This window comes from Lathyrus oleraceus, chromosome 4 (genome assembly GCF_024323335.1).
Source record: "Lathyrus oleraceus cultivar Zhongwan6 chromosome 4, CAAS_Psat_ZW6_1.0, whole genome shotgun sequence".
In the NCBI taxonomy this organism is placed as follows: domain Eukaryota; kingdom Viridiplantae; phylum Streptophyta; class Magnoliopsida; order Fabales; family Fabaceae; genus Lathyrus; species Lathyrus oleraceus.
Window position 1 is genome coordinate 451,477,781 of NC_066582.1, and position 13,481 is coordinate 451,491,261.

Genomic DNA, 13,481 nt, shown 5'->3' on the forward strand with positions numbered 1-13,481 from the left:
TGTTCCAAACATTTCAGGCTTGGATTCTCCAGCACTTCTTGTGCACCTCCGGCTGGATGATTGTCCCGTTCAGGGAACCAGGTGATTGAGTCGTTCAATGTGTATCTTGACCGCTTGGTTGCCGAGGACAAGCACTTCAACAGTTATGTCGATCACCGTAACACGCGGCCATTTGATGAGATAGTGTTATACTCGGGATGATTGGCTTGCGGATCATGTCTCACTGCTCCTCATCTGCCCGAGCTCATGATGCGGAAGTTTGGCTACACTTAGACCATTCCCAAACACCCTATTGTATCTGCTCCTCCTCCTTTTACACATAAACAAATGGATGCCATGTTTGATGATTATGAGAGACATTTGATACCAGAGGAGACACAGAGTACCATAACGGTGAGCGATCGGAGTTACGCCGACGGGTACATCAGGTGGTTTTTCAGGGTGTCACATTCGTATATGGTACAGGTTGCTCCAGGAGATCCACTGAGGCCAGCTCATTAGGATATACTATAGGAGGAGTAGACACCATTACATCATGCTAAGCATGTCTTGCCTATATGCAGTCACATAATGGAGATTGCACAGGCAAGCATTGATAGATGTATCTTCCTTGATGGGTCTGGTGTGAGGCAGGTCCTAGATGTCATCATGACGGAGGCACGAGGAGATTAATATACCAGAGATAGCCCATAGGGCGGGGGGATTGATGGTCGAGGAGTCGGACAAGGGGGATTGATGGTCGAGGAGTCGGACGAGTCGGGGGGATTGATGGTTAATGTCGACACATTAGTGTAGTAGTATATAGTAGTTGTACTATGGATTGTATTTTTATTTTTAACTCATGCTACTTTATCGTTGTATTAGACTTTATTTATATATGACATTTGGACCATCTAGTTTTATATACGTCATATTTTGCATATGAATTGTATGGTTTATATCGATTGTATGATTTAAATCTTCATATGAATACAAGTAAACAAAATAAAACATAACATGTATTATTCTGTTCTAATAGGTAACGGAGATACATCTTCAAAAAATAAACGGAGATACATCCCGATATAATAATCTTGTAATACGATTTCTGAGTGTGATACATTGTATTTATATTAAATTGTTACGGAGATGCATCTTCGATTCATTTAACATTTCAAGGTGCGTACAAGATATATCTCCGAAATCTAAAAACATTTAAGTATTTTCACGTGATGTTTAAGTAACATATATAGTGCATTAAGAAATTCTCATGCCTTTTATGATAATTACATGAACTAGTCTTTTTGTCCATGAAATGGAGCATAAATGTCTATTTCACACAACATTATGTAGAGGTTATATAAAGTAATTCAATTCAAGTAAAATCTGACGAATTATTTAAAAAAAATATAGAAAATAAATTGATAAAGTAGGTTCACATGAATTTTAGTTTGGTATAAAAAAAATTGAGAACATATCTATTTACTAAAATTGATTTTGGAGACTCAAAGTTTTATATACTCTGACATTAACATTTAAATATGTGTGTACTAATAATTATCGGTTTCATTGTTATTTACTTATTAAAAAAAGCATTGGCAGATACTCGAAATTAACATTTAAATATGTGTGTACTAATAATTATCAGCTTCATTGGTATTTACTTATAAAAAAAGCATTGGCACAAGAAGTGCACAATGACAATAAGATCCAACAATGTTACAATCAAATATCGATAAAATAGAATTACTTAGTTTAACAATTTAAGATTATCCATAATAATGATTCTTACTCTCTAACCAAACTTTATACATTTTAATATAAACATTATCAACAAAGAAAATAACAATAAGAATTATTCCAAATAAAGAAAGTGACAAAGACATTTATCTAAGTACAATTCCACGTATTATATTTTATCTTCCAGCATCTTCCATATAATGGCTAGTTGCAATCGGCTCGACATTAACCTTTTCCTTTTAGGCTCTTATCTTTTTTTTTTGGAATTTCGCCAAATTTCTGTTAAAAATTTCACAAAAATTATGGAGAATTTCGAACCAAAATTTAATGAATAAAAATCAATCTTTGATCAACCAACTTTAATTGCAAGATTATAGCGTTGTACAATGAATATTGAAAGAAAAAAAGAAAATTGAATTTGGGGAAGAAAGAGAGTTAGGGTTTTAACGAGAGAAGGAAGAAGAACAACTTGTAAATCTGAAGAATTTATCTCGGCTCTTTATTTCTATGCAACTGCATATAATGTGTTACAATCAATAACAGGGTACCTCCCTATTTATAGATTGAGATTACTTTCATTCCAAGCAATCTCTAACAAACTAACTAACTCAATTTTAAAATAAAAAAATAAAGTTAAGTCTAACGAATATGTCGAAGACACATTTCTTTCGAAATTTCGCTGACCATTATAAATCGACACATTATGAATTTTGACAACAACTAACTATGTTGAAATTTATGCATTGGCACAATGAATTACATTCTCAACACACCACCTGATTCATTGTGTCTAATTTATCTACATTCATCATAGACCTTAATTTCTTGAACACTTCGACTAGTACGCCTTTCGCCATAATGTCTGGAATTTGATTCTCAATTCTGCGGTGTACCAAGTTCAGCTTCATTTTTTCTACTTGCTCTCGAAGATAATGGAACCTCATTTCTATGTGTTTTCTTCTTCCATGTGCTATCAAATTCTTCGCTAGATTGATAGAAGACATGTTGTCGATCTTCATGATAATCTTTCCATGATCCTTCGTTGTAATCTCTTCGATCAAATTTAACATCCACGTTGATTGACATACGCAGAGGGAAGCAATTATGTATTCTGCTTCACATGACGATAATGCCATTACTAGTTCCTTTCTTAAACTCCAAGAAACTGGTGCACCACCTAGCATAAACACATAGCCATCTGTGGATTTTCTATCCTCAACATCACTACACCAACTTGAGTCGGTGTAACCCACTAGCTTGCATACTTTTCCTTCACCAGCTACAAGAAACAAAATTCCATAGTCGAGAGTTCCTTTGAGATACCTTATTATCCTCTTCGCCGCTGCTAGGTGTGATACCTTTGGCTTATGTATGAATCTACTCACCATATCTACTATCTTACCCCAAATGTTTCTCACCATTCATATGCTTTTTAGTCTCACTATATTTTGAATAAATAAAATGACACAATTGATAGAAGATCATGTGAAAGGAGCTATAAAGGAGAGGTCTTGAGTTTGATTCTCACTTCCCTCATTTTTAGAGTTTTTCTCCTTTTTATGTTTTATTTTATAATTAAAATTGCACTTTTTTTATTTTCATTTATATATTTTCAAATTTTTTATTATTTTATTTTTAATAATTATTATAATATTCATTTTTTATATTTTTAATCTAAAAAAATTATTATAAAAATAAAAAAAAATCAAAATCTTTTTATTATTACATTTAACACATTATTTTTTATTATCAAAATTTATTCTTATTCAATTTATTCATAAATTCATGGATCCATCCATATTTATTGGCTTAGCCTTTAAGAAATAGATAAAATTATATCAAATGAAATCATTCCAAAAATATTCAAATCTCATTCAATTTTTGACATAATTCTTATTTATAAATAGCATCAGTTTTCTACACATATTTTCATCTACAATTCAAATTCACTCCCTAAAAGTTGTTGCTCTTCACACTGAAGAACAGCAATAACTAAACCCTAGACCTAAAAGCTAAAACTTTTACCCATTTGCTTACCGGGGACAACCTCCTCCCCGTAGGTTGGTTTTTTTTACTATTATATATATAGTTTGCATGTGACTCTTTATAAAATCAATACTTTAATTCATATTTTTTATATTTTTTAATTCAAACCATGCATTTTTTTCTTTTTTAATTTAAAAAATCTTTTGTAATTATAAATAAATAAATAATAAGTTTTTATTATTATCATGATTTTATTAAAAAAAGAAAATAAAAAATAAGGAATAAAAAAAGAGAATCGAAAACTTCTTTCAATTCATTTAATTAGCAAAATCAAAAAAAAATACACAAAAAAAAAATTATTTTATAAAAATATCTACCCGACACATAATGCAACCCCCTTCTGTTTTATTTAATTAATTAATTTAAATCTTTTTTTGTATTAAGTAATTTTATAATTAATAATTTATCATTACTATTTAATTACTAATTAATTAATTTAATTAAGACAATTAATTTTAATAGTCAATGGTTAACTTAATTTAATTTTAAACTACAAAAATAAAAAAAAACATGTTTTAATAATTAGAGTTTATTAATATAATTTTACTATTAATTTTAGGGCTAACTTTTGAGATATTACTGAGGATAATTAGGTTTAATCGAGATCGTAATGATTTTTCTGTTATTTATCTAATTATCTTTAAAATCTCAAAATAAAAATCAATTATGTATATAGTTATATCATTCAATTTAATTTCTAAATTAAATTAATTATAACATTTTTGCAAACTAATCAATTAACCTAAAATCACTGCCACACATTCAAAGTTTAAATCCTCTGACCTTGTGCATTGAGGCATTTTCAAAATCAATTATTTCTCCGTCCCCGATGCGTTGAAAATTTTTACAATCTAAAAAACACAAAATAAACAACCATTTTCTAGACGAACTACGGTGCTCTGGTCTTTCGACAAACTTGAAGGTACGTAGGCATAGAGTTTTAGCACTCTAGCGAGTACAATAACCACAAACATTTTCTTTGTCCATTTTTTCAACATTTTCTCTTAATAATAAAATAATTCCTCGTAAATAAATAATTAAACAAGAATAAATAGCAAAAGCAAACTTCCCTTAGACAAACACACTGTGACTGCAACTTCGTTTAGATGTACTTTGTATGATGTTAAAACTAGGATACTTTAGCGTTAATGTATATTGGACGGTATCCTCTGATCTCTACGTGCATCTTAAAATTAGGAAGCATAAAAGAACTTGGAAACAACTTGAAAAAGGTCTCATGCATCAAAAAAGCACGAAAAATAAGCTTTCATAAAAAATGCATGAAAAATAAGTTTTTGTGAAAAAAATTGCATTATAGGTTGACACATGTTGTCTACAGATCGACGTGTGATGTCTACAGGTCAACCTATATAAATATTTTCACTACTATAGGTCGACACATGCATTCTATAGATCGACGCGTATGCTGCAATATTAAAGCATGTAGCTTCTGTTTCATGTGCTGACTCCTCAGGTCGACACATAAGAAGCACATAACTGTTACAGGTTGATGCATGATGTTTGCAGGTCAGCGCATAGATCTTACAGGTCGACCTATACGATAACATTTTTGAAAAATTCATATTTTCTCCAAGTTATTTGCATTTCCTTTTGCCATAAACCACCCATGCATATAAATACTTCATACATGCATCATTCTCTAGTAAGGTTTCTAGAGTGAGTAAAACCTACATGAATCAAGGATAGTGGTTCACTCTTTGTTTTTGGTATGGTGGTCTATTTAGAATAGGCGCTTTTCTACTTTTATTGTTGTTGTTTTCTAGTCTTTAGCCTTTTTTAGCATTTCCACTAGTTTTCGTGAAGTCGGAAATATGTTGTTGTGAAGGGAGGTGAAATTTTCTATTTTCATGTACATTTTGTCGCTTTCTCCATGTATTATAATTGTTTTGTTCCTATTTGGGCACGTCTTGTCCTTGAATTTGGAGTTCATTTGTGTTCAAACTCAGTTCTTATTAATAATCTATTTAAAATATTTTTCATGAAATCGTTCAAACTTTTAATTATAAATTGTAATAAAAAAAACATATCAGATAGCCACGTTTCAGTTGTGGCTGTTGTGTATATATATTTTTTAAATGTTTCACTTTAAGGCAACAATTATAAGATATTATCCTTAAAATGCATCGCCTATGATGCCATGGAAAAATGTCTCTGACTTTCCATAATATAGGTGACATATAGAGTGGAAAAAAACATTGCATTAAATTAAAGGCAACACTCGCATATGAGAGGCTTGAAAACGGTTGCCTATTCTAATAGGCAACATGTTTAAAAGTTTTGAAAACAATTTTCAAGTGTTGTGAGAGACGATAAATATTATAGTGAAGGACTCGTACATGTTTGAGAGACTTTCTCTATGTTTGATGGACTCGCCCTAAGCATACCTTAGAGGTTGGTCCAAATAAGGAAAGAAAAATAAACTAAGGGGCTCTAAAATAGTATATTTATAAAGGATCCACGTTGGAATGCCTAGAAGGTTCACTAAGGGGAGACGATGTAACATGTCGCCCACACCAACTTCATAGTCTCTTGTTTGTTGGATCGAGTGTCCGTCATTTGGTTACACCGTCCAATTCAAAGATCACTTGGCATCCTGTGAAAATGTGGAAATGACATGTCCCAGTTCATAACGGCATGTGAGAGGGAGTCAAATGGAGGTAATCATGTTTCCCAAAGAAATAAGAAAAATAGTTAACATCTTTCCAAGCTCCTAAGAATGGAAGTGTGGAACTTATCTTCTTAGGATCTGAGACCCAAACCCACGAGGCTTTTATAAATACATCAATTCTAAAGGAGATTCAATTCATTATGAAAAACACACCTACACACTAACTCTAAAAACATCTAAAAACCTCTAACAATCATATATATATATATATATATATATATATATATATATATATATATATAATATATATATATATATATATATATATATATATATATATATATATATATATATATATATATATATATATATATATATATATTACTGAGACTCAACAGTGTAAGACAATAGAAAACATAAGTACACTAGTGCAGGGCAATGAAAAACAAAAGTAAACTAGCATAAAACGTATTAATACTTTTTAATCATGTATCATACCTTATGTGTAACTGCACTTTAGTGTGGTTACAAATACAAAATCCATGTTGGAGACAACATTGTTGAAAATTGTTTTTATTTTATTATTGTCCTAAGCTAATATTTAATTCACCGGATCTGTTATTTTCTTGGACAAACTTAAACAAATTATTAGTACAGAAAAATCATTTAGATGTCTCTTAATTGTATGATTATAATCCTTATCATGCACATGGTATGTCAAGAATCTATAGATTTAAATCTCCTAAATGAATATTTTATTTTATTTTGTTACAAAGAAGAGCATTTGCACCATAATATAGAAGTGGAAGACTTGGTATTCTTGGTGGAGTTATAAGCATTTTGAAGAGAGCAAAATAATTTAGATTACTCTTTTTGAGGCAAGATGAGTAGTAGTATAGGTTCTAAAGATTTTGGAGAAGTGAAAGATGCAAGAGCAATATTTCCCATATGGGATTGTGGCAGTCCATTATATGACTCATGTGAATTGATCACACTTTCTCATATAGTTGAGAGACAAATGATGGAGTGGCCATATCTTGGAGGATCAAAACAAATCACGGCAAAGGTCTTTGATCTTGATGAAGTAAAGATTTCAACTGGAAAAGCCAAAGGATCTTTTAAGTGGGTCAATTTGAGTGAATTTTTTGAGAAAATCTTGTGGAAGAGGAAGAGAAATGGAAATCAAAGAAGCACAAAGACAATAGAATTTGAGTTTTTTGGATTTTATAGCCGATTTGTTTGTGGAAGAAATAAAGTACTCACGTGAACAAAATAAGGTGGTGTGAATGTTTATTTTTATTCTTCATTGTCATTGTATTGCATCATTGAACTTTGATTCTTTGGTATTGTTTGACAAATAAGTCTAATTTTGTTCGTATCTTTTCTCTTCTGAAATTATTGTAAGGGAGATGGTAGAATTTTGGGAGTAATAAATGAGTCAATGTTTTAAAACTACAACAGAAAAAAGAGAGAAAAATAATATATGTTCACTTAAAATTTTAAGTTATAAAGTATATATGATTCGATAAGGAACACTACAATGCACATTGTTTCTAGCTAGGTACGACCTCTATATATGAACTATCTTTAAGCGTGATTCCGTCATTTTTTAAGAGAATGAAGTTTTCAAGAGAGAGAAACTTAGAAAAATATCTTTTTAGGGTTAAATTTTATAAGATTTTGGTATTATTATGAGGTTATCTAAAACTTCGGAAACACTTCTATACACTTTAGGATTGAGTGATTCATGTATTGAGAGGAGGAGAGATTGGGGTCTCAAATTTGTATAAATTAGGCGATGTTCTTATGAACATATTGAGCTCATTTCTTATATCTTATTTGCAATCTCTTGATTAAGACTCATGATTGATAGTGGATTGAAGAGCTATTATATCTTCCAAAGTAGATCATTTTGGACCGAACAAGGTAAACAGTTTTATGTGTGGTGATTTTCATCCTTTATCTTGTTCTTGTTAGTGTGTGGATTTGCATTGCCTTAGTTCGTATATCATTGTTGACAATTTTTTGGGGTTATGGAAAGTAAATATGAAAGCAATATTTATTCAAAAAAAGTGTGGAGAAGCATTGAAAGGTGAGGCGTTTATTAAAGAAGAATGAAAGTAAGAGAAATCAAAAGTGGAAGAAATCTTGGTATAAGTCAATTGTAAAGAATATAACAAATCAAAATTTCAGCTCTTCATTTGTCATAAAATAGGATGTAACACATGAGGTCAAAGAGGGCGTAGAATGGATGTAAAACTCGAGGTTGGAGAGGGCGGAGAGTGGTCGCCGAATTCACATTGGAATGGAAGGGATCCAGAGGATATGCGGAGATTGAAATGTATGGTTGAAGGAAGACTTATAAGGATTGATTGACAATACATATACTAACAGGATGCATATTCTTTTCGGTAGCCTACCAAATAAGAACTCCACAGCTAACCATGTTTGACTTGGAGTAGTATTTGGATGGGTGACCTTCTAGGAAGTTTCTTGGAAAAATGTGTAAGTGAGGACAAAACATGTTGAAAAGATATGTGTTGCTTTGTGGGGTTAGTTAGTAATCTTGAAAGCAATGTGGGGCGTTACAAATGGTATCAGAGCATACCCCTCCCAACACAATGTGGTTCGAGGATAAACCAAGCAAAAGTTGGTGGACATGTAACACCCGAGGCCGAAGAGGGCAGAAAGTGGTCGCCAGATTCACATCGGAGTGAGAGGGATCTTGAGGTTATGCAGGGATGAGGCTGCATGGTTGAAGGAAGACTTATAAGGATTGATTGTTACTGCATATACCAATAAGATGCATCTTCTTTTCGGTAGCCCAACAAATAAGAACTTCATAGTTAAGCGTGATTGACTTGAAGTAGTATTTGGATCGGTGACCTTTTGAAATTTTCCCTAGAAAATGTGTGAGTGAGGACAAAGCATGCTGAAAAGACTCGTGCTGGTTTGTGAAGTCAGTCGGTAATCATGAAAGCAAACTGGTGCGTTACAACCTGCTCCAAAACTAAGATGACACATCTTTCATTTCCTTCCATGACACCTCATTAAGTGGTTTTATCTTCAATGTTACCCTCTCAATGGCATGAGTTGTAGTAGCCCTTGCAGCACTCCATATATTTTTTTTCAATTCCATTCCATGATATTGTTTTTTTCCAATTGTCATATAGGTGTTTCACACATAGCCTTTGCTCAACATGAGCACTCATACTTTGAACAGTTGGGACCATTCCCTGTTTCATAGTTACACATGAAATCATAGTTAGACATAATATCATAGAATAATTATGAATTCTTTATAACTAAACAAAACTTAATAGACTACCTTTTGCTGATCAGATAAGAAAATATAGGGTTTTAATTGATGTCTTGCAAGTCGTCAACTAGGAGGTTTTTGAACCACTCCCAAGAATCCTTTGTTTCAGCCTCTACCACAATATATGCAATGGAAAATCTCAAATAGGTTGAGAGCGAAAGAAGATGGAAGATGATTACATGCCTTCGTTTGAGAGAGTTTCTAGGACATAAAGCTTCAACAAAGGACTTTTTCTTTTCTGAAATGTTTAATAACACCAGTGTTACTTAATATAAATAATTAAAATGATTTAAATATTAATTCAAATAATTTCAAGGCTTTTAATAACGTGTCGGAAGTTAAAAAATATCATATAATTGATTCTCATGTCAACTGGGCAAAAGAGACTGATTTGTCAAATGGACCACCAAAAAATCATGGAATATGATAATGGGGATGATAAAGTCGGATTTTTTTAAATAATAATTAAAAAATTATCAAGATATATGGGAGGACCAAAACTGTATTTAAGTCTTTAATTAAAATTTTATGCTAAGTTAGAAATGGAGAAAAAGGAGAAAAGTACCAAATCAAAATCAAAACCACATGCAAGCGTGACTATTTATGTATTGCATCTATTTCCCTAAAGGATACAAAAAATCAGAGTTAACAAACACCCTAAAAAAAACTAAAGGGAAAGATTGAAACTTCCAAAATGCATTAATTACACTTTGGTTGCTGAGTCATGAGATGAGGCATCACCAACAGTTGTACTTAACTCAAATTTTAAAGTTAATACTATTTGTCACTTTCCACAACAAACTTAGTATGAGTCAAGATCATAACCATTTACATGTTTTTTTTCTATGACATTAATCCAACCATTTTTTAGACACATCAAGAAGAATTTAGGTTTCCCATTAAATATAACATAACATGTTTCGCAAAAACTTTTAGAAGTCAAAGCCAAAATAAATTGCAAAGAGGTTTAATGTTTTATATATAGGAATCTCCGTCCAAGCCAATAAAAAGACCAATATAAGAAAATTGAGATGAAAAAATCAAACATGAGTGAGAGAGAATTTGAAAAAGATGAACAAGAAGCATTGAAGATAAAACTTGATGAGAAAGAAGAAGAAAAAGTAATGGCAATGTGGGATTGTGGAAGTCCTTTATATGATTCATATGAATTGGTCTCTCTTGATCATCATATCAACAAGAATCTAATGTCATTTCCATCTCACCATGGATCAAAGTTCACAAATACAAGTCTTGTGCACAATTATGAGGATATGATCCATGTGAAGGGATCACTAGAGAAAACTAAAGAGTTTATTTGGGTCACAAGCTTTAAGAAATTTTTGTTGAAGATAATAAAGAGGAAGGATGGTAAAGAAAGGAGAAAGAAGAACAAGGAAATGAGAAGATTACATGAATAGAATGAGATATATTTGTTTAACATTTCTCTTCATTCTTGCTTTCATTGTAATACATGACTTGCAATAATATAAGAACTTTGCTATTAGTCATTAAATTTTAGTGTAATAATCTAAATTTTAGTGTGAGAATGCTTCTTATCTTGAAATTTGTAATTTCTATTAAATGGATTGTTTTGTAAAAGAAAAACAGATCCATTAGCATAAGGGCCTAGCCAAAGTAATGGAAGAATCTCAGAAAATTTTACTTCTAACTCCCTCAATTATACTTATACCTCCCCAAATAACTTAAACCACCAAAATAATTTTACTCAAACAAATTAAAAAAATATTTTTTTTAAATCACATATACTCCCACAAATAATGTTTCAAATCTAAAAGTTTATGTGTCTTTATTTTACCTCGATATTCCACCATGGTAAACTCAACAAGATCTTTTGAACTTGTTTTAAAACCAATCTCGTGAATTTAACGTTATAAGTTCTTCAACAACAAATGCAAGCATTCATAATTATTTGGCCAGTTTGGTATTAACAGATCTATTTTGTAATCAAAGTAGTTCAGCCATTTGACTCTTCCAAACAAAGGATGAACGTCTAAGTTATTGATGGCCATGATTTTGAAGTCAATAATGGATTTCATTAGAATAATAAATATTTTAGCACGTTGATGGTGGTTCGTTTATGGCTGATTTTGATGAAACCATTTGAGAAGTTCTAAGTAGCCACCGAAAAGGAGGGTTTACTTTAGTGAATCGGGTTTAGGGACGGGAAACAGGAAAATGTAGATGGTTATAAAGTGAGAGGAAAATTAATATTTCATATTTATTAAGAAAATTTAAATTTTTATAAATTTTTTTAGAATGTTTTATGTGAAGATGTAAAAACAGCTTTGATTGATTGTTTTCTATGGAAAAAATGAGAGAAACCACGTTAAATGCATTTCGCATTTAATTTTACTTTAGAAAAGATGAATTTTTAGAATAAAATGATTAAAAAAAAGATGATGTTTTATTCTTATAATTTATAACAAGAAAAATGAATGTTTTTTTCTTATAAATTGGTACGGAGGGAGATTAACATTGATGATTAGGACTAGGGTCATTAACATCATCCGTTTCTCAAGAGGCATCATTATCACATGGAGTTTCTCTAAAGGACGTGAACCTAATTTTTATAATATGTGGATTTCTGTAGTTGGTAGGAATCCTCGGTATGATTACCCTCTTTAATGAGCCGCTCGATCTCTTTCTGTAGCCGGTTGGAATCCTTGGTGTGATAACCATTCACCTTATGATACTTGCACCATCTACTGGGCCTAGACCCTGTAACTCATACTTGGGGGCAAGTGGCAAAGGAATATCATGAGTGTGGAAGACTTCACACGATATTTGTTCTCGACGAGTGTTCAGTGGCGTGACATTTTCAATGGGTCTTCAATTGTGTTTGAAAGTCTCTCGATCTCGCACATGTAAGGTGTAATAAATTTTGTCTTTGTATTGGGATGTGTCAAGATGGTCGGTTGTTCATTCCCCTAGCATTTTTCTTTATATAACTCTCCCCTCCCTTGATATAACATTCGACTCGCGCCATGAGTTCTCCTCATTGGAAACTGATGGCTCCTGCTTAAGGAACTCATTGAAGGTGTCAGGCTCGCAAATTGTTTTGGAATGACCCTACAAACATCTCTTAATTTGGGTGTATGACTTTGATGGTGGCTTCGTTAAAATAGACAAAATATTCCCTTAAAGACTCGAAGGACCCATGGCGGAGGTTATACATGCTTGTCGTTGATACCTTTTTTGTGCTTGCTCTCGAGAACCTGTAAATTAGTTCCTTTACAAGATCATGGTAACTAGTCATTGACAAGTACAATAAGTTCATGCACCACCTCAATGTAGCGTCCTTGAAGGTGCTGAAGAGTATATTGCACTTCAAGGAATCACAGGCAATAATGATAACCATCTGGGTGTTGATGGAGACGACGTTCTCCTAGGGGCCGCTCCTTCCATCAAATTTCGTTAGTGAGGGGGTTGAAATTTTCCGACATTGGGGCTTCCTAAATTTCGTCAAAAAGAGGTTGGGGTCTAGGACATCGATTTCCTCAAGGAGGTTGACCTCCTGTTGTTGATGTTGAAGGTTGACGACGTTGTCTTCCAAAGCTTGATTGTGGTGGCGTTGTTCTTCCACACAACTTGCATTTCTACTACGCCTCATGTTTGTACCATCTTGAGGACGAAGATTGAGGCAATAGGTGATGGGAATATATGTGTGGTCAAGATTAGCTTTCCTAGAACTCAATGATGTGCGTCAATTGTACTTGCTAAAAGTACAATAGTTGAAAGAGTTTGTTC

The 13,481-nt window shown here is 32.3% G+C and overlaps 1 protein-coding gene across 1 annotated transcript; it reads left to right on the top strand.

The window, feature by feature from the left end:
* Positions 1-7,277: 7,277 nt before the first annotated feature.
* On the top strand, positions 7,278-7,661 carry LOC127137933 (uncharacterized). The gene has a single exon (XM_051064340.1). It carries the CDS (start codon positions 7,278-7,280, stop codon positions 7,659-7,661), a length of 384 nt encoding a protein of 127 aa, XP_050920297.1.
* Positions 7,662-13,481: the final 5,820 nt, after the last annotated feature.